The following is a 26,984-nucleotide window of genomic DNA, read 5'->3' as shown; positions in this document are numbered from 1 at the left end:
TCTAGCTGCTGCCGCTAGCGCTTGCAGTTTCCTGCTAATAGCCAGGCTGAACTTTCCGGTGCAGAACCACAATTATCTCTAAATCATGGGGGTTAATGGCCGTGGTGTAGTAGCACCCTTAGGCATGCAAAAGATTAATTCATGAGCCTTTGTAACATTTTATGCATATACATTAGACTAAATTCAGTGCTCTAGTAATGTTGGACATACACTGACCAGTGCAGTCTGAGATTAGTACAATACTCGGCAATACTGCAGAACATTTAATAGACAATCAGATAAACCACAAAGGACACCAAGTTCCAGAATAGTATAAATTATATTTGATTTTTGTAGTTGAACAAGTATCTACATAACAGTTCTCTGCACAACAACGCATCTGTAGAACATTGGTATACAGCTGATACACAAATATCTCCCTAACAATTCATTGGATGGAGAGCGGGTCGTCACAATTATAGAATTTTTCAGGAATGAGTATCCACCCATGCTGTATGGCTTGAAGAAGAGTAATATAAAGGCGGACATGAGGAAGTATCCATCTTTACAGAGGAAGAACCATATTCCAAAAGAATTATACAATGACATAGAGCTCAACAAAAAGACTAAAGTATGTTTCCATGTTTTCCTGCATACATACTTAACACGCATGGCAATAGCATTCATTGGTATACAGTAAATGTATATGAATAGATCATTCTCAGAATAATGTCAGTTTATATCAAGTGTGTTTTTACAGAATTTATAGAGGTTCTAGCTGATGGAAACTAGCACTCCCAAACTCAATGGATTGTTTCTGCTGTATTGTGGCCATTATTACATGTACTAAGGGAATAAATACACAAGGGCAAATCTCTTATTTAGCTTGCTATATCTGTAGAAAATTGGCACTCCCTAACAATATAAGAATGGTTTCCCATCTGCGCTCAGGGTTCTGCGTCCAAACGACTCCGTCTATGGTCAGTGTCGAACAGACCCCATTGACCATAATGTGGTCCGTCCACTTTTCACCCAGCTGCCCGGCTTTTGGAACCGGAAGTTTCGACGTAGATGTGGAAACTAGCCTAAGAAAAATAATCCAACACGTTCAATATATTCCTCAGCACTGTGGGATTCCAGTTATCCAGCAATAGTGGGATCTTTCTCTTATTTGGATCTACATAAGACCTTTTGGGATTACTTCATCAGGGATTAATAAATACATTTTGTATCTGAGTGCTGGATTCTTTTTCTTATATTATTTGGCTGGTGCCAGAATTGTTGAAACCAAAAGTTTTACACAAACCCCAATTATTTTTATTTTAAGTGGGCGGGGCTTAGCATTAGGCCCTTGCCCACTCTTGGCCTGTCATGTATACTGTATTTTATGATAGAAAGTTGTGTAAATTATAGTTGATATCTAGTTCATGGCTGATGTAGATTTCGAATTTGAAGCACAGAGATGCAAAAATGTATTAAGAGGCTTGTTTGTGGCTCTTAATAAAACTTTACTTAGATTGTTGTATGAAATGTTGGTCTAAGAAACATGCTACAAAGAGTGAGAATAGTTTAACTTCACCTAATACCTTGTAATGCCTTACATATAATCCACTGGACACAATTTTTACAACTTAGTTCTCATTCTGGCCATGCAGAGATTAATGCCAGCAAATCCCGACAAAATCAGAGGCATCCTCCTGGCATTCTAATGCAAGAGTGGCCAAAGTTTGTCAGTATGGGATTTACATTTTGTGAAGTCTAAGTTCGTTATTTGTGGCACACAGAGGACGTTTCTATAAATTGTTTTCATATCCTTTCTTCAGATGTACTAATAATAATAGCAGCCACAGGTAGTTACTTATTGCACTTGCTCCTCAGTCATGTCTTTTTCAAACATGACTATACCACTCCTCTACTCTTTGCTAGGATGTATATTTACCATCGTGGAATTTGTTAGAAACAGCAGGTCATAGTTTAAAGCTTTAACGCAATCCTCTGTCCTAGACAAACCAAGATGGTCGCACCATTTCTCTCACTAGCTGATACACATTGTACATTGATCATGTACAATGGTAGAAAATTGACAGTCTAAGACTCTACATGCTGCCTTGATTGGCCAGTACTGCCCACATCAACAGCTCTGGCCAATCAAACAGCATGTAGTGCCTTAGTCTACTAGTAGACAATCAATGTACAATGTGTATCAGGTAGTCAGAAAATCGGTGCGGCCACCTTGGTTTGTGCGGCCAGAAGGTTACTTTAAGAGTGACCAACATCAAGCTCTCCCGATTCCTGCAAATAACGATGCTGTGTTTGGCTATGGCCTCCTCCAGACAGCAGTATTTGGTCAGTATTTTATATCAGTATTTATAACCCAAAACCACAAGTGGGTCTAAAATACACGCAAATCTCTCCATTATATGTTCTCTCTATAGGTTCCATTCCTGGTTTTAGCTTACAAATACGGATACTGAGCAAATACCACCATCAGAATGAAACCTTACACTGGTCTAGTCTGTGGGATAAAGGTCTGCGGATTGTCCCCAACAGCAGATGTCATGCCTATTGTTGGTAGATTGGGGAAGACCTCTTACATGTAGGGATAGTTTGGCTCTAACATGCAACTGCAGTTTCCAGTTGTTTTTTCCCCAATAAGCATTCTATGGAGACTAAAGTAGAATAACTAGTTTCTACAGAGCTGAAAGCTATGTTTGGGCTAAGACACTATATGATGCCAACATTTGTTTTGGGGGTCTACTTATTGTCATATGCTCAAATGTACTGATATAGCTCACTTACTTTCATCTCCATACAATTTTACACCAACATTTGAAGTCAAAATTGTAAGGCAAATGTGGCAAGAAAAATCTGGAAGTCCTGCATCACTGATAGTGTAATGGAAAGCGATCCATAGATTTCACCATATGTTAAGCCACGCTCATTGATATAAAACTGGCCAACTTCAGCTTCAAGTAAAATTGTGCAATTTTTGTGCCATTGGCAGTTTTATGTATGCATATAATGGGTTACATATTTCATACTCTGATGTAATTGTACAACCTGTGTTTGTTGTTAAAATTGGCCTGCTCCGTGGTTGGGTGTCAAGGACATCCAGAAAAAGGAGAAGACGAGAATGGGCAAAAGTTTAACATTCTAATGATATCAATGTAGTTTAGAAAGTGAACTAGAAAATAATGCGTGATGTTACTGCAAAATGGAATTATCCTGAAAATAACTATCATGAGGTAATGTAGAAGATCTACACAAATTTGTATTTTTTTGTATTTGATAATCATATTAGTTTTTTAGGCAATGAGGTGTATTGTTTTCCTTCAAGAATCATACAGTTTGATGAAGTGCTTTGAGACAACATAGGCAGTACGGGAAACAGAAAAGTAAAAACTAAAGAACGAAGGGATGCAGAACCTACTAACTGAGATAGAAATAAGAAAAACTATACAAGGTGCATGAACATTTCATTCTCCTTTTTTTCCAGAAAATATATTGTCTTGATACTGAACAATATATAGAAATAAATGTATCAAGAAATGTACTGATGGTCACTCTGGTAAGGAAAGAGCACAGCTGTTTCAATGTGATCCAGTTGTTGATGGTCTGAAGATAATGGCTTCTTATCGTCCTGGTCCTTTCATGCTCTTTGGTTGGTATTCTTGCACTGACATCATGCTGTAACAGTCTGACGGATTGCATCTCCCAGTATCACCTGTGTTACCTTTTGGCCCTTGCTGTCCTGGGATGCCAGGAATTCCTTGTTGACCCATTGGTCCTGGTGGGCCCAATTTGCCATAACCAGGTGGACCCTGTGGTCCTGGATTCATAAGAGGAAGAACATCATAAAGAGTTACAATTTGAAAAACAGTCTTAAATATACAATTTATAATTTGGTTCCAAAAATGTAGTTTATTATGATAAAACTCTATTTAAAAAGAATTTATCAATTCCGACAGTCACAAAGGCAATCATTATAAAACCAAACAACAGACTGCATAACTATTCATGTCTTCAAGGCACTATTTAGTAGAGGCACCTTTAGGGCTCAGTCACACGGGCACACCCGTGTGACTGCAGCCAGCAGACGGCCGTACCTGAAGACGGACGTCTCTCTGCAGCGCCGGGAGGAAGACCATGTGACCGGCTTCATTGCCGGTCATGTGTTCTTTCATCAGCGCTGTAGAGAGACGTCCGTCTTCAGGTACGTCCGTCTTCTAACTGTCAGTCACACGGGTGCATCGGCGCCGGTGTACGGGTGCCGGTGCGCCCGTGTGACTGAGCTCTTAGGATTAATTGCTGCCTTCAACCTTTGTGGATACAGTAAATCTCAGCTTTCAAAGTATGGACACTGCATTTTGTCCTGTTCCTCTTTATGAAACTCCAAGTTGCACCAAGGTATATGGTAAATGAAATTGAACAGCTACTTTCCAGTCGAGCCACAATTTTTTTTTATAGAATTATGATTTAGACTTGAAGGGGTTGTCCAACTACAAAAAAATGAAAACAGCTAGGCATGGTGGAAAATAACAAAGGAGACACTGCTTGTTTCTCTTCAGCCCCCAGTAAACAGCTGTGCAGCTGCGGTATGTACGTCCAGTGATAGTCAGGTAACCACAGCAGCCAATCAGACGCCACAGCTTCACTATCTGAACTCCTGGCATCATGGCACCTAGGACGTGAGTGCTGATGCTAGGAGTTTGAAATGGTGACACTGTGGCCTCTGATTGGCTGGAGTGGTCACCTGATGTTCAACAGATGTGCATACTGGGTGCTGGAGAGAGGTAAATAGTGTCTTTTTTTTAAGTTATGCCCAGCTGTTAAAATATTTTTTGTACAATGGAGTCTCTTAAAGTACTATTGTTTTCAGCCATTCCAATGCAATTCTAGCGGCATGTTTGGGCTGATAGTCTTGCGGAAAATAAATCTCCCAAATCACAGTTCTCGTTCAACCTGCAGCGGGATTTTCCTGCAGAAAATATCCATAGATTGCTTCATCCCAAAAGCATGTTGCTGCCATTACCATGCTTTATGGTGGGGATGGCATTGTTTTAATGGTGTTGTGCTTAGCTTAGGCCGCCTGCAGATGGGCGGGACGGATCCGGCGGCGAGGATTCTTGCCGCGGGACCCGACCCGAGTGCCTGCAGAGAGCAGCGCGTACTCACCCGCGGCTCAGGCTGTTTGATGTGTCGGCTTGCCGGGCAGCCGGCGCATGCGCAGACCGGAGCTGGCGGTGGGTGAGTGACGTTTCTGTGCGGCGCTCGCAGAAATAGAACATGCCGCGCTTTGTTTGCCGCACGAGATTTCGTGTGGCCCAACAGCGGCCGTCTGCATAGGATTGCGTTTGTTAACGCAATCCTATGCAGGCTTCCAGCGGCGGAAATCGCGCGGGGAAATCCCGCCGCAGAATTTCCGCTCGTGTGCAGGCGCCTGCACACTTAAAGAAAGTCTGTCACCATTGTTTTGATGCCCTCTCTGACAGCAGCATAAGATAGGCATGCTGATCGCAGCCCTGTGTTTGCTGTATGTATACTGTGCATTCAGTAGTTTGGGAAAAAACATGCATTTTATTATATTAGTAGCAGCCATGCAGAGACCACTACAAGAAAAAATCCTCCATATTTATTTGCTCCTGTTAGCCCCGACCACCCACAGGGCTAGCCACATCAACCCTACTGCCCATCCACTGATTGACAACTGTCTCTCTATACACAGTAAAAAGGAGACAGTTGTCGATCGGTGGATGGGGAGTGGCTGGGACTAACTAGAGCTCATGAATATCAAGAACTGGTCCTCTATGTGTTACTGATACAAATAAAATGTGAGTTTCTCCCAAACTGCTTCATGTGCACATAAAACTGACATATGGCTGTAATCAGCAAGCCTGTTAATATCTTATGCTGCCCTCACAGATGGCAGCATAAGGGCGCCTACACACTGGCGTTGCCGATTTTCGTGCGTGAAAAACGCAGCGTTTTCCGCTGTGTTTTCCGCGCGTTTTCCGCGGCTTTTTCGTTAATTTCCATTGACAATCATGGGTGCATTAAGAGAAAAATAAGGAGACATATGCAACTGACAGTTCCTATGTGAAAAATTGCATCGGACCGGAAAAAAACCCCCAATGGACAAGAACACATTCTATACTAATTGCTCTTCAGAAAAAACGCAAAACGCAATTTAGCATCGCAGGAAAAAAAACGCCAGTGGGTAGGCGCCCTTAAGGTGATAAAAGATTCCCTTTAAATATTACGGATCAAATTTTGGTTTTGGTGTCACCAGAATAAATCAGTGTTTCAGAGCCTTCCGCATGCCTTTTTGCCAAACTTGCCAACTCTCTCTAAATATTCAGGAGATTCACAGAAAAAATGGCTCCTGGAAGAGCTGGTAAGTTTCCCGGGTGACACAGGTCTGTTCACTTCCGAATGTTCCTATCCTTCCCTGTGCTCACAGGCACCTGATGAGGTAAGCGTCTGTGTGTGCATCCACGCGACTAATGTCATCCTGGAGGAACCATTCGTAAGGCTCTAAATCCTGCATCCTGCCTGCTTACTGCCTCCGGAGGCTCTGCAGGGTACAGTGTGCTGTGCAGTACCTCTCTTTCTGGAAGTTGACCAATTAAAAAGCAGCCAGAAAGCCAAGGGAAGGAGAAAGAACTGCAGCGTAATTACTATAAGGTGGATACCCCTTTAATCAAGTGGAGGAGAGAAGAAGACACACATTTTCTAAACAAAAGGAATGCCATATGTTTAGGTGGTCTGGTATGTGGTCTATATCCATTTTTAGGTGTGCTAACGGGGGTTCTATGCACTATTTGTGATTTAAATGCCACAAGTTGGGGCATATCCTTAAAGGGGTTGTCTCGTGAAAGCAAGTGGGGTTAAGTACTTCTGTATGGCCAAATTAATGCACTTTGTAATATACATCGTGCATTAAATATGAGCCATACAGAAGTTATTCACTTACCTGCTCCGTTGCTGGCATCCCCGTCTCCATGGCTCCGTCTAATTTCGGTGTCTTCTTGCTTTTTTAGACGCGCTTGCGCAGATGGGTCTTCTCCCTTCAGCTCGGCTCGGCAGCAGCGGCGTTTTGGCTCCGCCCCTTGTACGCGTCATCGTGTAGCTCCGCCCCGTCGCATGTGCCGATTCCAGCCAATCAGGAGGCTGGAATCGGCACATGTGATGGGGGCGGAGCCACGCGATGATGCGTACAAGGGGGCGGAGCCAAAACGCTGCTGCTGCCGAGCCGAGCTGAAGGGAGAAGACCCATCTGCGCAAGCGCGTCTAAAAAAGCAAGAAGACACCGAAATTAGACGGAGCCATGGAGACGGGGACGCCAGCAACGGAGCAGGTAAGTAAATAACTTCTGTATGGCTCATATTTAATGCACGATGTATATTACAAAGTGCATTAATATGGCCATACAGAAGTACCTAACCCCACTTGCTTTCTCGAGACAACCCCTTTAATAAATGGGTGAGAAATTTTGTATCCTGTGCTGTGCGGGCCTCTGAATGTTGCCACTTTCATATCTCCCCTCCCTTAAGCCAATTGTAGGTGAGATGCTATATGAATCTCCTTTTCAATAGTGGATTTCTATTTGCTACACTCCCATTAGTTGTGATTTTTAAAGCAGTCGGGCATATATTGCATGTAAATGTACAGCCTCTCCCATCTCTGTCACAGAAGCTTGTAATTTTTTCTGAATGGCCATAGCCTTGGTAGCCTCTCCAACCAGTTTCCTTCTTACACAATGTTTTTAAGGACAAACTGCTGGAGGCAAATTGACCTCTTTTGCCATATTCTTTCCATTTTTAATGACTAACTTAACCATTCTTTAGGGTATATTCAGGAAATCACCTGGTATCTATTCTGTACTGAAACTAGAGATGAGCGAATGTACTCGTCCGAGCTTGATACTCGTTCGAGTATTAGGGCGCCCACCCACTGGCGTTTTTTTTACCTGCGTTTGCATTTTGCGTTTTTCCTGCACAGGCATAGAGATAACATGTGTTCCTGTCCACTGGCGTTTTTTTTTCGGTCCGTTGCGATTTTTAACATAGGAACTGTCAGTTGCATATGTGTCCTTATTTTTCTCTTAATGCACCCATGAATGGCAATGGAAATTAACGGAAAAGCCGCGAAAACGCCGCGAAAAACGCGCGGAAAAATCGCGGAAAACGCGCCGAAAACGCTGCGTTTTTCACGCACGGAAATCGCAAACACCAGTGGGTGGGCGCCCTTAGGGTGTTCGAGATGCTCTTTACTCGTGACGAGTACCACGCGATGTTCGAGTTACTTTCACTTTCATCTCTGAGACGTTAGCGCGCTTTTCTGGCCAATAGAAAGACAGGGAAGGCATTACAACTTCCCCCTGCGACGTTCAAGCCCTATACCACCCCCCTGCAGTGAGTGGCTGGCGAGATCAGGTGTCACCGGAGTATATAAATCGGCCCCTCCCGCGGCTCGCCACAGATGCGTTCTGACAGAGATCAGGGACAGTGCTGCTGGTGCCGGAGCTGCTATAGGGAGAGCGTTAGGAGTATTTTAGGCTTCAAGAACCCCAACGGTCCTTCTTAGGGCCACATCTAACCGTGTGCAGTAGTGTGGAGGTTGCTTTTTGCAGTGTTGCACATTTTTTTTTTTTGTATATCGGCCGTGCAGAGCATTGCGCCCTGCAGTAATTATACATAGTCCAGGGCCAGTAGTGGTGGTGAGGCAGGGACAGAAGACATATTTATTGAATATAGGCAGTGGGCCTTTCCAAAAACATTTGGGAAAAAAAATCTTTTTGGGCTGCCTGTGACTGTCCTCAGTGTACTGGGTCTGTGCTGGGGGTAGTCGTCCTCCTAATTCATACGCAGCCAGCTAAGTGTTACAGCAGGCTTGCGCAAAATTATTTCCTGGCTCTGTGTTGGCTGTTACATCACCGCTGTATTCCAGTCCACAGTGCAACAGTCTGCAGTTATTTTACATACTCCAGGGCCAGTAGTGGTGAGGCAGGGACAGAAGACATATTTATTGAATATAGGCAGTGGGCCTTTCCAAAAACATTTGGGAAAAAAAATCTATTTGGGCTGCCTGTGACTGTCCTCAGTGTACTGGGTCTGTGCTGGGGGTAGTTGTCCTCCTAATTCATACGCAGCCAGCTAAGTGTTACAGCAGGCTTGCGCAAAATTATTTCCTGGCTCTGCTGTGCGTTCCGTAAGCGAAGTCAGCCTCCAACCACAGGCCAATAAGCGGCACATTTAATTACAGCGTTCTGTTTCTGCACTACTGGTAATACAGCATGCTGAGGGGTAGGGGTAGGCCTAGAGGACGTGGACGCGGGCGAGGACGTGGAGGCCCAAGTCAGGGTGTGGGCACAGGCCGAGCTCCTGATCCAGGTGTATCGCAGCCGACTGCTGCGGGATTAGGAGAGAGGCACGTTTCTGGCGTCCCCACATTCATCTCACAATTAATGGGTCCACGCGGTAGACCTTTATTAGAAAATGAGCAGTGTGAGCAGGTCCTGTCGTGGATGGCAGAAAGTGCATCCAGCAATCTATCGACCACCCAGAATTCTGCGCCGTCCACTACTGCAACTCTGAATCCTCTGGCTGCTGCTCCTCCTTCCTCCCAGCCTCCTCACTCCATTACAATGACACATTCTGAGGAGCAGGCAGACTCACAGGAACTGTTCCAGGGCCCCTGCCCAGAATGGGCAGCAAGGGTTCCGAATCCTCTCCCACTGGAGGAGTTTATCGTGACTGATGCCCAACCTTTGGAAAGTTCCCGGGGTCCAGGGGATGAGGCTGGGGACTTCCGGCAACTGTCTCAAGACCTTTCAGTGGGTGAGGAGGATGATGACGATGAGACACAGTTGTCTATCAGTGAGGTAGTAGTAAGGGCAGTAAGTCCGAGGGAGGAGCGCGGAGAGGATTCGGAGGAAGAGCAGCAGGACGATGAGGTGACTGACCCCACCTGGTTTGCTACGCCTACTGAGGACAGGTCTTCAGAGGGGGAGGAAAGGGCAGCAGCAGGGCAGGTTGCAAGAGGCAGTGCGGTGTCCAGGGGTAGAGGCAGGGCCAGACCGAATAATCCACCAACTGTTTCCCAAAGCGCCCCCTCGCGCCATGCCACCCTGCAGAGGCCGAGGTGCTCAAAGGTCTGGCAGTTTTTCACTGAGAGTGCAGACGACCGACGAACAGTGGTGTGCAACCTGTGTCGCGCCAAGATCAGCCGGGGAGCCACCACCACCAGCCTCACCACCACCAGCATGCGCAGACATATGATGGCCAAGCACCCCACAAGGTGGGACGAAGGCCGTTCACCGCCTCCGGTTTGCACCGCTGCCTCTCCCCCTGTGCCCCAACCTGCCACTGAGACCCAACCCCCCTCTCAGGGCACAGGCACTACCGTCTCCTGGCCTGCACCCACACCCTCACCTCCGCTGTCCTCGGCCCCATCCACCAATGTCTGTCAGCGCACCGTCCAGCCGTCGCTAGCGCAAGTATTGGAGCGCAAGCGCAAGTACGCCGCCATGTACCCGCACGCTCAAGTGTTAAACGTGCACATAACCAAATTTATCAGCCTGGAGATGCTGTCGTATAGGGTTGTGGAAACGGAGGCTTTCAAAGGTATAATGGCGGCGGCCCTGCGCTACTCAGTTCCCAGTCGCCACTACTTTTCCCGATGTGCCATCCCAGCCCTGCACGACCACGTCTCCCGCAACATTGTACGCGCCCTCACCAACGCGGTTACTGCCAAGGTCCACTTAACAACGGACACGTGGACAAGCACAGGCGGGCAGGGCCACTATATCTCCCTGACGGCACATTGGGTGAATTTAGTGGAGGCTGGGACAGAGTCAGAGCCTGGGACCGCTCACGTCCTACCCACCCCCAGAATTGCGGGCCCCAGCTCGGTGGTGGTATCTGCGGCAGTGTATGCTTCCTCCACTAAACCACCCTCCTCCTCCTCCTACGCAACCTCTGTCTCGCAATCAAGATGTGTCAGCAGCAGCACGTCGCCAGCAGTCGGTGTCGCGCGGCACGGCAGCACAGCGGTGGGCAAGCGTCAGCAGGCCGTGCTGAAGCTACTCAGCTTAGGAGATAAGAGGCACACGGCCCACGAACTGCTGCAGGGTCTGACAGAGCAGACCGACCGCTGGCTTGCGCCGCTGAGCCTCCAACCGGGCATGGTCGTGTGTGACAACGGCCGTAACCTGGTGGCGGCTCTGCAGCTCGGCAGCCTCACGCACGTGCCATGCCTGGCCCACGTCTTTAATTTGGTGGTTCAGCGCTTTCTGAAAAGCTACCCACGCTTGTCAGACCTGCTCGGAAAGGTGCGCCGGCTCTGTGCACATTTCCGCAAGTCCCACACGGACGCTCATACCCGAAGAGGAAAGGGGTTCGAGAGTGATGCTATACCTGGCGGACAAGCTGATGGTAAAATTCCCATCCGACAGCGCTAGTGGCAGAAGGCGCAGTTCCGAGGGCCAGGTAGCAGGGGAGGCGCGGAGATCAGGCAGCATGTACAGCACAGGCAGGGGAACACTCTCTAAGGCCTTTGACAGCTTTCTGGCTCCCCAGCAAGACTGTGTCACCACTCCCCAGTCAAGGCTGAGTCGGCGGGAGCACTGTAAAAGGATGGTAAGGGAGTACGTAGCCGATCGCACGACCGTCCTCCGTGACGCCTCTGCCCCCTACAACTACTGGGTGTCGAAGCTGGACACGTGGCCTGAACTCGCGCTGTATGCCCTGGAGGTGCTTGCTTGTCCTGCGGCTAGCGTCTTGTCAGAGAGGGTGTTTAGTGCGGCTGGGGGAATCATCACGGATAAGCGTACCCGCCTGTCAACCGACAGTGCCGACAGGCTTACACTCATCAAGATGAACAAAGCCTGGATTTCCCCAGACTTCTCCACCAGCGGTCAGCAGCGATACCTAAACAATACATAGGCTGCACCCGCGGATGGAAGCATTGTTCTCTATCACCATCAAAAACGTGGACCTTTTAGCTTCATCAATCTGTGTATAATATTCCTCCTCCTCCTCCTGCTCCTCCTCCTGAAACCTGACGTACTCACGCCGAACGGGCAATTTTTCTTAGGCCCACAAGGCTCACTCATATAATTTTTGTAAACAATTTTTATACGTTTCAATGCTCATTAAAGCGTTGAAACTTTCACCTGAACCAATTTTTATTTTAACTGGGCTGCCTCCAGGCCTAGTTACAAATTAAGCCACATTAACCAAAGCGATTAATGGGTTTCACCTGCCCTCTTGGTTGGGCATGGGCAATTTTCTGAGGTACATTAGTACTGTTGGTACACCAATTTTTTGGGGCCCTCGCCTACAGTGTAATCCAATTAATTTTTTGCCCACCTGCATTACAGCTGACGTTACATCAGCTGTGCTGGGCACTGCAATGGGATATATTTATGTACCGCTGGTGGGTTCCAGGGAGCCTCCCATGCTGTCGGTCCACACGAAGTTGTAACTACATGTGTCCACTTCTAAAGAACCCCAGTCTGATTGGGGCATGTAGTGTGGGCCGAAGCCCACCTGCATTTAATCTGACGTTAGCTCTGCTGTCCAGCGCACTGCAATGGGATACATTTATGTACAGCGGGTGGGTTCCAGGGAGCCACCCATGCTGTAGGTGCACACGGAATTCCCATTGCGGAGTTGGGGATTCCCAGTTGTACCTGCCTGTGACTATTTATAAAAAACCGCGGTCTGACTGGGGCATGCAGACACCTTGACAGAATGAATAGTGTGTGGCACATAGGTTCCCCATTGCTATGCCCACGTGTGCAGCTCCTGATGGCGGTGGCACAGGATTATATTTCTCATTGCTTCTGTACAGCATTGTGGGCTATCGCCCTGCCCCTTTTAAAGAGGGTCGCTGCCTAGCCGTGCCAACCCTCTGCAGTGTGTGCCTGCGGTTCCTCCTCATGGCAGACGCACTTATAAATAGACATGAGGGTGGTGTGGCATGAGTGCAGCTGAAGGCTGCGCAGGGACACTTTGGTGTGCGCTGTGGACGCTGCGTCGTGCGGGGGGTGGGGGGGTGGGGGTGGGCAGCATGTAACCCAGGAGAAGTGACAGCGGAGTGTCATGCAGGCAGTGATTGTGCTTTGTTGGAGGAAGTGTGGTGCTTAGCTAAGGTATGCATTGCTAATGAGGGCTTTTCAGAAGTAAAAGTTGTTGGGGGGGGCCACTCTTGCCGCTATTGTGGCTTAATAGTGGGACCTGGGAACTTGAGATGCAGCCCACCATGTAGCCCCTCGCCTGCCCTATCCGTTGCTGTGCCGTTCCCATCACTTTCTTGAATTGCCCAGATTTTCACAAATGGAAACCTTAGCGAGCATCGGCGATATACAAAAATGCTCGAGTCGCCCATTGACTTCAATGGGGTTCGTTACTCGAAACGAACTCTCGAGCATCGCGATAATTTCGTCCCGAGTAACGAGCACCCGAGCATTTTGGTGCTCGCTCATCTCTAACTGAAACTCTTCAGTCAGTCTATCATTGGCTTATAGACATCACAGCTCACCATAGCTTATTTGCCAGAGCAGAGCTATCCTAATCCAGTGTGGCTCTTGCTGCCATGGCCTAGTCATGTATTACATGGTCTGCCATGTACTACAATGGTCAGTACATAGTATTACATTTTCCCTGCAGCCACCACTGCAGGGGCAATATATAGTCAGCCACAATTTTTTCTGACAATATGAGCTGATCGGCATGGGTAATGAAAGAGTACCAGTGTAACGTTGGACCTGACTCTTTTGAAACTTGGTTCTAATGAAGAATATGGTTCCAGCACAACAATGGAAAGGGCTTCCTTGGAATTCAAGGCCAGTGAGGGGATCATTACTGATGCAATGATGAACAGGACTTTCTGAGGGATTAATACCAAAATGGCTTTGACTCCATAGCTTGTGTATATTCAGTTGTCCCATCCTTAGCTTTACTACTCCATGCCTTGCATGCTACCATCTTTCGGAGCGGTGATGAGGAATGAAATAAAACGTTAGTATAGATGGCTTCTGACACCAGATTGCAGTTTGCCAAATAAACTTTAATTAAATACCCTCACAGTTTCTTACAAATATCTGCACCACAGCGACTTCAGCCTCTTTAGTGGCAACAAGGTACACTAGAGTGGGTACGTCAACATAACACTCACACTGGTCTCTCAGGCCCAGTTTCTTGTCTGACTGTCAAAATTTAGCCTCATTATCATAGAGGCACCAGACACCAAATGAACCCCTCTTCTCACTTCTCTGACCGCAGGAGAACTCTTCTCTCCCCTTTCACTCAGTCTCTCTGTCTTGTAGTTCTTTCTTTCTCTCTTTCTTTAACAGGCCTCACTTCCCCCCAGTAATGTATAGGAGCGCCCTACTTTTTGCTCACTGTGTCTTATTTCTTTCTCTCACAACTGTACACCATATCCCACCCACCTTCACAGAGCAAGGGTTTTCTATAGCTGGCCCTTCCGTCCCACACAGGTGATTCTCCATACCCTACTGTACACCATTACAGGACAGGACACATTATTTTCTTAAATACAGAGCATTTGTGTATAACATTTATTAACTACCCTTTACAATAGCTTCATTTTATACAGAGGTTGCCCAGATGAGAAAACCTCTTTAAGTAGTTTTAGATGTTCTTTAGAAGAATTTGTGTCATTCATGAGAAGAAATTAACTTACAAAACAGTTGGACCTTATGGATGCAGATAAATTTACTTAAAAGCCTTTACTCATTAATTATACATTCAATTATTTTTTAGTTTAGTAACTGTAAAAATAGGGTGTCACTTTGACATTAGATTTTTTTTCTGTTCATTAAGTCAGAAAGCATAACTTAGGATCTACTTAAGATTAACCTGATCAATACAGAGAACGTGATTTACCTTTTCTATGCAAACCACACTTTATACTTGATAGATGATGATACAGTTTGTATTAAATTATTAACTTTTTATGCACAGCAAAATGACAGTAAACAGTACCTGGTGGTCCAGGTGGACCCACGTCACCCATCGTGCCAATACCATTTGCACCTTTATCACCCTTTGTTCCTGGTTCACCTAGAATAATAAAAAAAAAACACGTGCACATTTAATTGAAACTGAATAAAACCTACTAGTTTTGGCAATAAAAAATGTTTGTTGCTGTTAGTCTTATGTAAAATATAGACATACTGCAAATATACACAATTAACATACCTCTCATACCGGGGGCTCCTGGTCTTCCCTCACGTCCAAGCTGACCTGCAGGTCCTGGTGTACCTGGTAAACCTGGCCGACCTGGAGCTCCATCCTTTCCAGGAGGACCTGGTCTTCCAGGCGAGGCAGCCACTTCTACTGGCGTCTGCATTCGTGCATAATAAGCCATCCGTTCTAGTTGAACAACCAGCATTTACGTGAGAAAAGAAAGTTTGACGTTTTACTTATAAGTTATGATTTCTCTCCATATCAAAGTTCATGCAGACCAAACCATACCGTCAAAGAGTCTGATCATCTCCTGTCGAATCATCCTTCTAATTTCATCATAATTAATGGGGTCTGCCTATTAATAGTAAATAGTAAAGTGCACATTCAGTAAGGTTCATAATAACCTCAATCTACTAGAAATGTCATGCAGTAAAGGTTTTTTTCTAGGTTTTAACATTGATGGCTTATTTTTTTACAATAAGTCATCTACGTGTAATTGGTGAGGGGCTAACCTGAGGAGCCTCAAAGGTAGCAGAACAAGGCAAGTGCCTTCAAGTCAGTGGCCAGACACTGCCACTGTTTTCCATGTGGCTGTGTTCATTCACTCGCATAGAGGTGGACTACATACAATACTAGACACAATCCCAAACAAGAATGACTCTTTAGGTATGCTGATTAGTGGGGGTCCTGGAGTCTGACAACTGCTTACCATTATTCCAGCTGATCCTGGATTTCCTGCAGGACCAGGTGGTCCAGGAAGGCCACTAGATCCCCTCTCTCCAGGAGGTCCCCTAGGTCCAACAACTCCTACAGATGAACTCTTTTCATAACCATCTCGATAACCATCTCCAGGTGGTCCAGGCCTTCCTCTCTCCCCTTGAGGTCCTGGAGGACCTTCAGATCCAGGTTCACCCTGAATGTAAGGAATAAAGAATTTAAATGTATTGGAATGAAATGCCAAACGTGATAAATATTAGTTGTCCTCTCACCTTCTCTCCTGGGGGTCCATGAATGCCAGGCTTACCAGGAGAGCCCTATTAAAGAAACAAAAATCTATATGATTTATGGAAGCCTGAAACCATTATCAGATTAATCCCTGTGCCCTGCTGTCTTCTCCTCTGGAGCTGTCCTGCTGTATCTTGATGCCTCCTTATCCCCTCCTGCTTTGCAGCTGCTGAATGAATTCTGTAACATTCGGCAGCGGTTACGCCAATTCCCATCTTCAGCAGAATCTTCTATAGCAGAGGCCCTCAATCTAATGTATTGCCCATGGGTGAGTACCATGAAATGATAATATTGGGCACTTTGCTAATCATTTGAAAAGTTAAGATCAAAGGGATCTGAAAATTTTTGTGAAATGCCATGTACCGAGTAAAAAATCTATTAAATACAAAAACATTCAAGAAGCCAACCGGCTGTACTTCACATAAATTGCAGTGCGTCAACCTATAAGCTGTTATCCGTGTTGTTCGTATTGTATCTTTTGTCTACAATGATTTTTTTCTTGACATTTACAAGCTGATTCAGCAACTGTGCATAATATAGAAATTGTAACAACCCGTGCGCTCTTATTGTCACTGTGTAAAGCAAGTTGTTCGCCAAGCAATGAAAGACATTAAATACTTTATTACAATCTCCCAGTAACATACACATATTTTTGAGAGCTTTCATGTTTTTTCTGGACTGAAGAGCGAAAACACATCAAGAGAACATAATTATCAAAGGCAAACAATTTCTAATATTTCTTCGGTAATGTAAGTCCTCAGTCACACACCACTTGTTTTCTACACAGCAAAAATACAACCTGGTAGAAGAAAACAGAGTTTATACTCACTAAAGTAGGCCAAATCTGTTGCTTATTGTGTTTGCGGAAATGTTATGGATTTCACCCATTTTACTGATATGGGTGAAAAATGTAGAAATGTCAAGATCAAAATCTATATACAATTCTACATGCTCATACATGCACATTTTTCGGGCTAGGCTGCGGACATGCATGTGTTTTCATGTAGAAGAGGGAAGACTTGTTACCATTCACTTTGAATGGCCGTGCACACTACACAAATAGCATAGCTGCGCTTCTATAACTCAGCAGCGCTACTACATCGGTTCACTGCTTACACATACTGCTTAGGGCATCTTAAGATGAGCGTATGAAATCAATGCTTTTGTTTCATCCTGTTATGCGGCCGTGATAATTACACATAATGGGCCAAAATCATACCCTTGTGTGTAAGCCCTTAAACACACATTACAAACACAAATATAAATGATACACACATACCTATACATTGAACACACATAAATTACACACAAATACATACATATGCAATGCATACATATTACACATGCATAGATACATTCATACACAGATATCACACTTCTACATATTACCCACATACATACATATTACACTCTGAGGGCTTTGACAGTCGAGCATATGCGCAAATACGCTCACCGGAATGGAGTGCATTTGCATATGAACAAGGTTTAGAGATTGCAATATTAGGCTGTTACACGTGTGTCTGCACATAGTACTGTAATTTTTGCGCTCACAATGCCAGTTCACACGCACATGTTATTCTCTTTCCGTGGATTAGAATGGCTATTTAAAGCCTAACAAGGACCAGCTGTCTTCTTTTTCCTGCGTTTTACTCAGTGTCACACCCTTCTCCTTACTTTTCTTTTAACCTGCCATAGACTTCTATGGTAGTTTTCCACATAGAATGCAAAAAGGTAGGGCAGGTCCTATCTTTTGTCGTGCTCAGGAATTGCGCGCGAGAAACATGCTCATGAGAACAATCCCACTGAAATCAATAGGTTCAATTCATCACATTTTGCGGGCGTGAGTTTCACGCTTGCAAAATTGTGCGAAAACACATTTGTCTGTTTAAGTCCTTCATATACACATACACATCATACACACATCAACTTCAGCCACAGACAGTTTTTTTTAGTACCATGGGTCTCTAGGAACGGTTAGAGCCTGGCATAAACTTTACTTGAAATGAAGAATTAGTAATACAAGGCAGTTAACTTGTAGACTTCACAGTGCAGGTAAACAAACAGACTTCAAAGATCAATACCTCCACATGGCTCTCCTAGACTTGAAGATGCCCATGTGTGAACAGAGATTAACGACTTGTAGTACCTCCACCTAGCCTTAGAGATGTGTGGGTGTGACAGACAAAGGGTGTACCTCTACGCGGTGATCCAGACTTTAGACGGCCATGTAGGAAAAAAACTACTCAGATAGTGCCTCTGCACTGGGCTTTGTAGGGACAAAGTCAAACTTACTGGTGCTCTCTCTCTCTCTCCTTAGGGCTCACTCCATTAACATCCAATCACATACACAACGGGAATCTCTCTTTTTCTTCCATGCTTCAGCACAAAGGGCCAAAGGTGCCCTCATGTGCCTGGACCTCTTGCATAACCAAACTCCTAAAGACATGGACTCCTTTTTTGCTCTCAATCACTCCTATTTATATCCTCTCTCATACAATATGACGTGAAAGACTTGATACATTTACATGCAGGCTTTGGATTTTATTAAACACTTAACCCTTCTAGCGCTGCAGCTGTGCAACATGCATACTGGAAATAAGACAGGGTTGTACAGTGCATCAACATAGGACATACATAAATGACATTTATGGAGGGGACCAGGATGAAGTACTGGGTCACTACACATAGACTAAATGTTTTTTAACATTACATACCTCTTTGCCTGGTTTTCCATCTCCTCCAATTTCACCCTAATAAAACCAAAGAGAGATTTTCACCACATATACTTAAATTTCCCCTTTAGAGCACGATTACATGACAGCTAGTGACCACAACCAGCAATCGCAATTTGCCGATAATTCCGATTGCAGCCCGACTTTGTTTAATTACCTTACAACTAGCATAAATCATTAGATTGCTGGTTGCACATTTACAATTAACTGCTCACAAATTGTTGGGTGGTCATTTTAATAATTGAGATACTCACAACAGAGCCAGGATGTCCTGGGGTTCCTGGTTCCCCAGGAAGACCCATCATTCCTCTCTCACCAGGGGATCCTCGGTCACCCTTCAAACCCTAAATGGGAAAGAAAGAGTCAATACTAATTTCCATATTTTTACAGTTTCTAATAATAAAACAGTTGTAAGACCTTACCAGCCCTGGGGGTCCTGGGTTGCCTGGTTGTCCTTGACTTCCTGCCGGTCCCTAGAAGTAAAGTTACAAATTACTAAGCAACAGGAACATCATGATTGTGCATTTTAGCATACAAATGATATCGGTTCACTTACTAGGTGGCCTGGGGGACCTGGACGTCCCTGTGGACCCATTGGACCAAGCTCTCCCTAGATATAATTTATATTAATAGCATTTTCCACAAGGATAAATAATCTACAGTTTTTAGAAATGAATGAAGTTGTGAGCTTGCCTCTGCTCCTGGCCTTCCCGGGCTTCCTTGAGGTCCGGCAGGCCCACAATCTCCCTGTGACGAAGATTAATAAAGGAGAATTAATTTGGCACAATTAATGTGTACTTGGACCTGGAGTGATACAAATGCTGAATAGTGTTTAATAATTATACCTTTGCTCCCGGCAAGCCCATGTGTCCTGGTTTTCCTTTGTATCCCTACAATAAAAATATTCTTAACTTATTTTGTGTAGGGCTCAACTTCAAGAGCATAATGCTCCAATACAAATACTAAAGTCAACTCCAAAATGAAGATGATATTTTCGCCAACTAATCTCATAGATTGCACTTGAGTTGTATTGGAATTCCCATAAATTGTAGCTAAAATGTACAAACGCAGTTCAATAGATGAAGTCACCATACTGAAGTATGTTTAATGAATACCCTTAGACCAATATCAGGGACCAATACCAAACTTGGCATTATGCATTAACTCACTGGAATGCCCTTAAATCCTGGAAGACCTGGAGGACCTTGTTCTCCCTGTAAAAAGAAAAGGACAACATAAAATCAGCTAGTAGCATGGTATATCATTGATACTTCAAGCTAGAATTGCACACACGTGTACGCAGACTGAAATTTTACTAACAATATTTTAGCTACGCAGAGCAATTATTCTCTTAAAGGAATTTTCCAGCTCTGACATTTCTATGGGGATCTGCCCTCTGGGACTCCAGCTCATCAGCTGTTTGCCGGGCCAGCTGTCATGCTGTATAGAGTTAAAAGTAGATAGCTCCATATTTTATTCAATGGCCCAACATGGTATTGCAGGCACAGTTCTCATTGAAATGAATTAGGTTTAGATTTGAACTATAATTTACACCAATTTCTGCTGAACTCCATTCACGTTTCTCACCAAAGTGATGAGAGAGGTAAAAAAATGCAAATTTTAGTGCATAATTATTAAATTCCCTCCATTATGACTGAGTGGCTTATGATGCTGCAGGTCCAGTGAGCACTTTTTTTCTTTACAATTATTTACATTTTCTACAGCATCCCAACTGTTTTGGAATTAGGGTTGCATTTGTCTTATCAGAAAGTGGATTAAAATAAATTCTACAGCCAGAGTGCTGATAATTTTTGTCTCACCCTCGTATATATGGATGGTAACTACACAGACGTAAGATGCATGTTCAACAGAGCCAAATGGGCATGCAACTTGCTGAACAATTGTCAGCTGAACTCTCAGCTGAGCAATCGTCAATATGACAGTTATCATGCTGAACTTTGGGGCCGAGGTACTATAGCATGAATGGGAGTGATATAATTCAATTTGCAACCAAACATTTTAATCTCGTACATACCCTTATACCAGGTTTCCCAACTTTTCCATCTAAACCTTCAATTCCAGGAGGACCCTAAATAAATGAATACAAAATGATGCTTAGTGGTATTCTAGCACATCACATATTCATTGTCTAAAAAAAAAAAGTACTTTACTTGAATTCCAGGTGACCCGGGAGAACCAGGTGGACCACTTAGTCCTGGAGAACCCTGTTGTCCCTCTGCACCCTGCACAGACAAAAGAATATAAAATGACAATAATGTCCTTGGTTTGAAAACCTTATAAAAAAAACAGTAAGAAGATATCAACTGCACATCTGTCTATAAGGAACATAATTAGTTATACTGATCCATCTTCTATCTCTATCGGTTATTCCATTGCTTCTAGTCTTTCCTTGTACAAATGAGAATAGGGCTGATCCCTCTGCAGTGTGACAGCCCTTCAGATATTTGTAGACAGCTATTAGGTCTCCTTTCAGCCTCCTTTTTTGCAAGCTAATCATTCCCAGATACTTTAACCGTTCCTCATAGGACATGATTTGCAGACCGCTCACCATCTTGGTAACTCTTCTCTGAACTTGCACAAGTTTGTAAATGTCTTTTTTTAAATTGGGGTGCACAGAGGAGGTCACAAAATTTCAGATTAGTTATGACTAAGGAAGAGCAGACGGGGATAAATACCTCATGCGATCTAGACTCTTAATACATCCCAGAATTGTGTTTGCCTTTTTTGGTTCTGCATCACACTGTTGACTCATGTGCAGTCTGCAATCTATTAGTACATCCATCTTTTTCAAATGTGCTGCTGCTTAACCCAATTCCTCCCATTGTGTATTAATTTTTCTTGCCCAGATGTAGAACCTTGCTTTTTTCCTTGTTAACCCCTTGGTGACGACCCATATGTGTTTTAACATCCTGGGTGTCTGGGCTTTATTCTATAGGGCTGTGAAAACGCGTTGGCCCTGTAGACTGAAGCCCAGGGGTCTGTGATTATGCTCTCTGGAGTGTGCGGTCCCCAGTTACATGATCACTGTAATTTAACAGATAATGACGATCATGTGAAAGTAAAAACAAAAAGTTTAAAAAGTTAAAGTTTCATCTCCCCTCACAGATCCGGTGGGAAATTTAAAATCTCCTTGCTCATGGCTACCAAATTATCTAGAAGCCTGGAGATGGCGCCGCCGAGCGGTCTACGGTAACGTGATCACCAATAGATAATGGCAATCATGTAAAAGTTAAAAAAAGTTTTAACAAAGCTTTAAAAATTTAACTTTCATGTCTCTTCACAGTTTCAATCCTTGAGGGGAGATGAAATTACTTACCTAAAGTTTCCAGCGATGTCCCTGACTTGGACCTACTGCAGGGACCTTCCTCCGTTCCTGTGCAAGTGCTCTGTTGGCAAAGTGGCATAGTTGGGGAGGGGCAAGAAATATAAAATCTCCTTCTCCGGCTACCAAAAGTAGCCAAAATCTGGAGATGTCATTGGGGGCTGTAATGCGCAGTTCCTGGACACGTGACCAGTCACGAAGAAGTTTTTAAAAAGCTCAAACTTAAAGTTTCATAAAACTCCTTACTAGAGGCCTTCGGATTTTTCCCCCTACATGATCATCCTTCACGGACCCTTCCTGGCTTTTGCGTATATGCCCGCTGGTAAAATGGTGGATACATACGCAGAAGCAGACGAGGCCCTGGGAAATCTCCTTGTTCCTGGCTACCAAAGGTAGCTGAGAGCCTTAAGCAGTAAGTAAATTTTACCTTTTCAGCAGGTGGCCCAGGTGGTCCGGATTGTCCTGGTTTTCCTGGAAATCCAGGGGGTCCCTGAAATTAGAACATTCTCAGATTTTTTGACTTCATAGCAATACAAATACCATACTGTTATATGACCCTATGCTTGAATGCCCAGTTTGACACATGGTACTATATGACAAAGGGTGTCATAAATTATCTCTTGTTACTTACTTGAAGCCCAGGGTTTCCGGGTGGACCTGAAAATCCCTGTGATTAGAAATAAAGAGAAAAGCTACAGTATAATGTATTGCGATTGTCTTAACATAATCCTCATACTTCACATTGTTTACCCATGCGTTATATTTGGGATATGTCTCAAGACTGCAACTGTTGTATAAAACACACCACACCATCACCCACAAAAAGGATAGTGTATGTCTAGATGTTTCCAAGAATTATAATATCTAAAAAAGGACAAGACTGGACTCACAAGCATGTACACTGAAATTGTGTTTATCAATGGCGAGATCTGGTGATTGGCAGGGGAAACCCCAAGAGGGGTCTTAAATGACAACATGGAGGACAAAGATGTTAAAAAAATTGTTACAAACATAAGTAAAAAAAACTCCAACTAAATAAAATAAGAATATATATAGGGGTAATAAAATAAAAAAGAAAATGGTCCACCGTCAAAGCCAAGCAAAACCATCGCCATATGCGCCCTGTAATCCATGACTATACAAATTACATATCAAAATGTCCAAAATGTAATGTACTAACTTTAAAAATAAACTATAAATGTAAAAATTTTTTTTTAGCTTTTTACCCTAAATAAAAGTAAAGGAATATAAATATAATATAAAGTATAAAAGAATAACGCTATATGTTATGGAATAAAAAAACAGCAAAAATAATTTTGGTAGCTGAAGAAAAAAAAAGGGCAGTAAAATCATCACATGAGGAAAATCCCTAAAAAGTATCTGGTTCTTTAGGACCAAAAAAACCTTGTCCTTATAGGGTTAATTGTGCAGGAGAAAATAAATTCATTAACCCATGATTAATTACTCATATCAGGAAAGAAAAAGTTTTTTTTCAAAAGGGTTATCTAGTTCTGCATATGGATACTTTAAAATGAGATCTTAATGTTTCGTGATGTATGTCTAGCTTGATACGAAGTAAAGCAAGATGTGCGCTGCAAAGTGAAGACAAGATATAAAGTGGCCTACAATGGCAGATCTCAGTCTTTTAACTTTCAATACGTAATGGACGGGCACACCTTCATTCAATGTAGCGACTACTTACCTGATCACCTTTCTCTCCAAAACTTCCTGACAGTCCTCTTTCTCCTCTTGGTCCCTGTACAAGTATATTAAAATCCTGTCACATATGTGGTCATTATAATCAAGTTCATGAAGTTAAAATTGGAAACAAGATATTACCGTTGGTCCAGCAGGTCCAGGAATGCCAGGAATACCAGGAGCACCCTTATATTTGGAAAAGGAAGTAATTAGAAATATTTTTGGAGAATGTGTTGAAAACGTTCCATACAAGATAAATATAAAAATATGGTGTTAATTGATCTTTTTGAAGCTCAATATCAGAAAGATTTTGTTTGTAAGGGTGCTTTCATACAGGCGATCTTCTCACGTGATAACTGACCAATTGCAATATGGGCAGATACTGTGTATGAAAATAGAGATGAGAGAGCATACTCGCTAAGGACAATTACTCAAGCAGGTATTGTCCTTAGTGAGTACCTGCCCGCTCTGAAGAAAAGATTCGGGTGCCAGCGCGGGTGAGCAGTGAGTTGCGTGAGTGAGCAGGGGGGAGCGGGGGGGGGGGGGGGAGAGGGAGAGAGAGATCTCCCCTCCGTTCCCCCCTCCTATCCCCCGCCGCTCCCAGCCCCCCGCCGGCACCTGAATCTTTTCTTCCAAGTGGGCAGGTACTCGTTAAGGACAATACTCACTCGAGTAATTGTCCTTAGTGAGTATGCTCGCTCATCTCTAAAAATGACCAATTGACTGGTCAAGTGGTTTTTCTCTTGGACTGATGGTCAGAGATAGAAAAATCGATTCAATTTTTGAATGATTCTTGTGTAAGAATTGCCTATTCTTTCCTATGGCAGGTTAAAAAAAATCGCACCAAACTAGTATGCAAACGTCATGCAATTTTTCTATTCTCACCATTGAAAAACTATATGATTTTCGCAAGCATGAAAATCGCATTTACTGCAATGCATTTTTTTTCTCCAAAGTGAATCGCACTTGCAAGAGTGCGACATCAATCCAAGTTTCTCGTATCAATATCGCACTCAGTGTGAATTAATCTGTCCAGCAACAATGCAATTTAAGGACTTACTGATTCTCCTTTTTCTCCTGATGGTCCAGTGTATCCTCGTTCACCTTTACTACCCTGTAAAGCATAAGTTCAGTGCATTCAGCCATACAACACTTAAGGGTGTACCATAAGAGAATCCTTTATGCTTTGATGCACTAAGAAGTCTCTAATATAACTTGGGTTGCCATATTTTTCATTGGTACTAAATAAATAAAACCTACTGTTAGTAAATTTATTATTTTAAGCAACCCCCCCCCCCCCCCCATCCCCATCCCCATCCTATATTTTATATGCGGATGCAAACATGTTGGGAAGAATTGTGGTGGTTTTCTGCATTGAAACTTCTTCCTTCCTGGAGCGGTCTACAGATGCCAGAGGCACTTTTATACTGCAAACAATTTATACTGGCACACCGCACTTTTATTAAACACTTCAATATGTTATACAAATATTAAGGGACGAACTCAAGACTCATTATGAATCCTTCTTACCTTCTTGTTGGCTACGCCTGCTAGATGAGCTTTGGTTTGCAATAAGGGGCACATTTTATAACAAAGTGACACTCAATTTAAAGCAATTATCATATTCAATAACTTGTTCTTTTTGCAGACAGCACAAAGAACATGTGGTGGATGCTGATGGACCGTCCAATTACTGTAAATGATAAAGTATTGGAACATGCTCCCACAGGACTTTGTAATGGCTGAAAGAGTGGATAGATTAAAAAATGCATTAAGCATATTCCTTTGGAAACACAATATACAGAGTTACTGGTATTAATGTAGATTTATGATCCAGGAATATACCTGATTTAAAGTTTTTAAGTAAGGCTTAGGAAAGAATTTTTCATCTCTGGCAAGTTATTTTTTGCATTTTCTCAATTAAAAAGGGATTGGGAAGTATAAATTCTTAAAGCTAGTGGGCTTGTCAATGTCAACCTACAATCTTTTAGTTCTATATATAATATGGCCATAGTATCTTAAGATTATGCTCATACAAGTCACATTTGCTACGGATTTTCCACAGCAGATTTCACTTCTTCAATCGAAGCGGTAAAGTCTACTATGGATCCATGTCAAAATCTACCCCAAATTGTTTTTGCTAATTTTCCTACTGCGGAAAATCCACAGCAAATCTGCCATGTGTGAACAGATCCTGAAGGAGCTTTTATATGGGCTGACAAATTGTTTAGATTCCTATGATCAGTGAGGATCGGGCTGATAAATTGGTCAGACCCCCACAATCAGTGAAAATCTGAATGATTGTCGTTCAGTGTAAAAGCATGCACAGACTGAATGATGAATGATAATTCTTGCGTCGTTTAGTTTATACATGCCTAAGAACCAAATGACAAATTGGCCTGTGAAAACAGGCAGTCGTTCATCAATGAAAGCTGCCTGTTTATTGTGAATGGAGGTGGGAGGGCCGCAACAATCTTGAGCCCATTTAGCAGCCATGCACTGAGCGATGATTTTTCCTGTGTCAAGGCACAGGAACGATCACCACTGGGACAACCCATCAGGCATCTACACCCAACAGGTTGTCCTGTGTAAAAGTACCCTAAATCAGAGGACACCCAGTTAGGAATGGTTGAAGCATTTATAATAAAGACAAAGACATCTTCAAGGCTATGTACCACCACTTTTAAGGTTAGCTGTTCCTTTCTTTAAAATAACTACTTACAGGGAGTCCTGGGGGACCCAAAGTTCCAGGATATCCAGGGAGACCAGGGGGTCCCTAAATCACAAGAAGAAGACAATTCACACAAGTGTCTGATTGTGGATAGGAACATAAATTGTTGGCAAGTTCATATCATTTGTATTTTGTCAACTTTCCGATGGGCTATGAGAGTACAGTCACGCGGTGGAATCTGGGTCAAAAAAAGATGAAGCCACCAAAAATGTATTTTTTTTTTTTTTGAGGATCTATGTAAATAGATTTCTTTCACTTACAGATATCTTGTTAATGTGGAG

At 43.6% G+C, this 26,984-nt stretch overlaps 1 protein-coding gene across 1 annotated transcript in view; it reads right to left on the bottom strand.

Moving 5' to 3' along the window:
* Positions 1-300: 300 nt before the first annotated feature.
* The window catches only part of COL16A1 (collagen type XVI alpha 1 chain), a 152,964-nt gene continuing 126,280 nt past the window's right edge, over positions 301-26,984 (bottom strand). The window contains exons 51-71 of the mRNA XM_066586861.1: positions 26,695-26,748; positions 25,033-25,086; positions 24,114-24,158; positions 23,977-24,030; positions 22,906-22,941; positions 22,702-22,764; positions 21,103-21,174; positions 20,967-21,020; positions 20,101-20,145; positions 19,777-19,821; positions 19,625-19,678; positions 19,488-19,541; positions 19,354-19,404; positions 19,186-19,275; positions 18,914-18,949; positions 16,184-16,228; positions 15,904-16,107; positions 15,483-15,549; positions 15,207-15,380; positions 14,991-15,068; positions 301-3,808 (exon numbers count right to left, since the gene is read on the bottom strand). Coding sequence (XP_066442958.1) covers positions 3,612-3,808; positions 14,991-15,068; positions 15,207-15,380; positions 15,483-15,549; positions 15,904-16,107; positions 16,184-16,228; positions 18,914-18,949; positions 19,186-19,275; positions 19,354-19,404; positions 19,488-19,541; positions 19,625-19,678; positions 19,777-19,821; positions 20,101-20,145; positions 20,967-21,020; positions 21,103-21,174; positions 22,702-22,764; positions 22,906-22,941; positions 23,977-24,030; positions 24,114-24,158; positions 25,033-25,086; positions 26,695-26,748 — 1,572 coding nt within the window. The 3' untranslated portion in view covers positions 301-3,611. The remainder of the gene's footprint in view (positions 3,809-14,990; positions 15,069-15,206; positions 15,381-15,482; positions 15,550-15,903; positions 16,108-16,183; positions 16,229-18,913; positions 18,950-19,185; positions 19,276-19,353; positions 19,405-19,487; positions 19,542-19,624; positions 19,679-19,776; positions 19,822-20,100; positions 20,146-20,966; positions 21,021-21,102; positions 21,175-22,701; positions 22,765-22,905; positions 22,942-23,976; positions 24,031-24,113; positions 24,159-25,032; positions 25,087-26,694; positions 26,749-26,984) is intronic.

The sequence above is a fragment of the Eleutherodactylus coqui genome, chromosome 1, assembly GCF_035609145.1.
Source record: "Eleutherodactylus coqui strain aEleCoq1 chromosome 1, aEleCoq1.hap1, whole genome shotgun sequence".
Classification (NCBI taxonomy): Eukaryota; Metazoa; Chordata; class Amphibia; order Anura; family Eleutherodactylidae; genus Eleutherodactylus; species Eleutherodactylus coqui.
The sequence above is the reverse complement of the archived record's forward strand: the minus strand, read 5'-3'. Positions and strand labels throughout refer to the sequence as shown.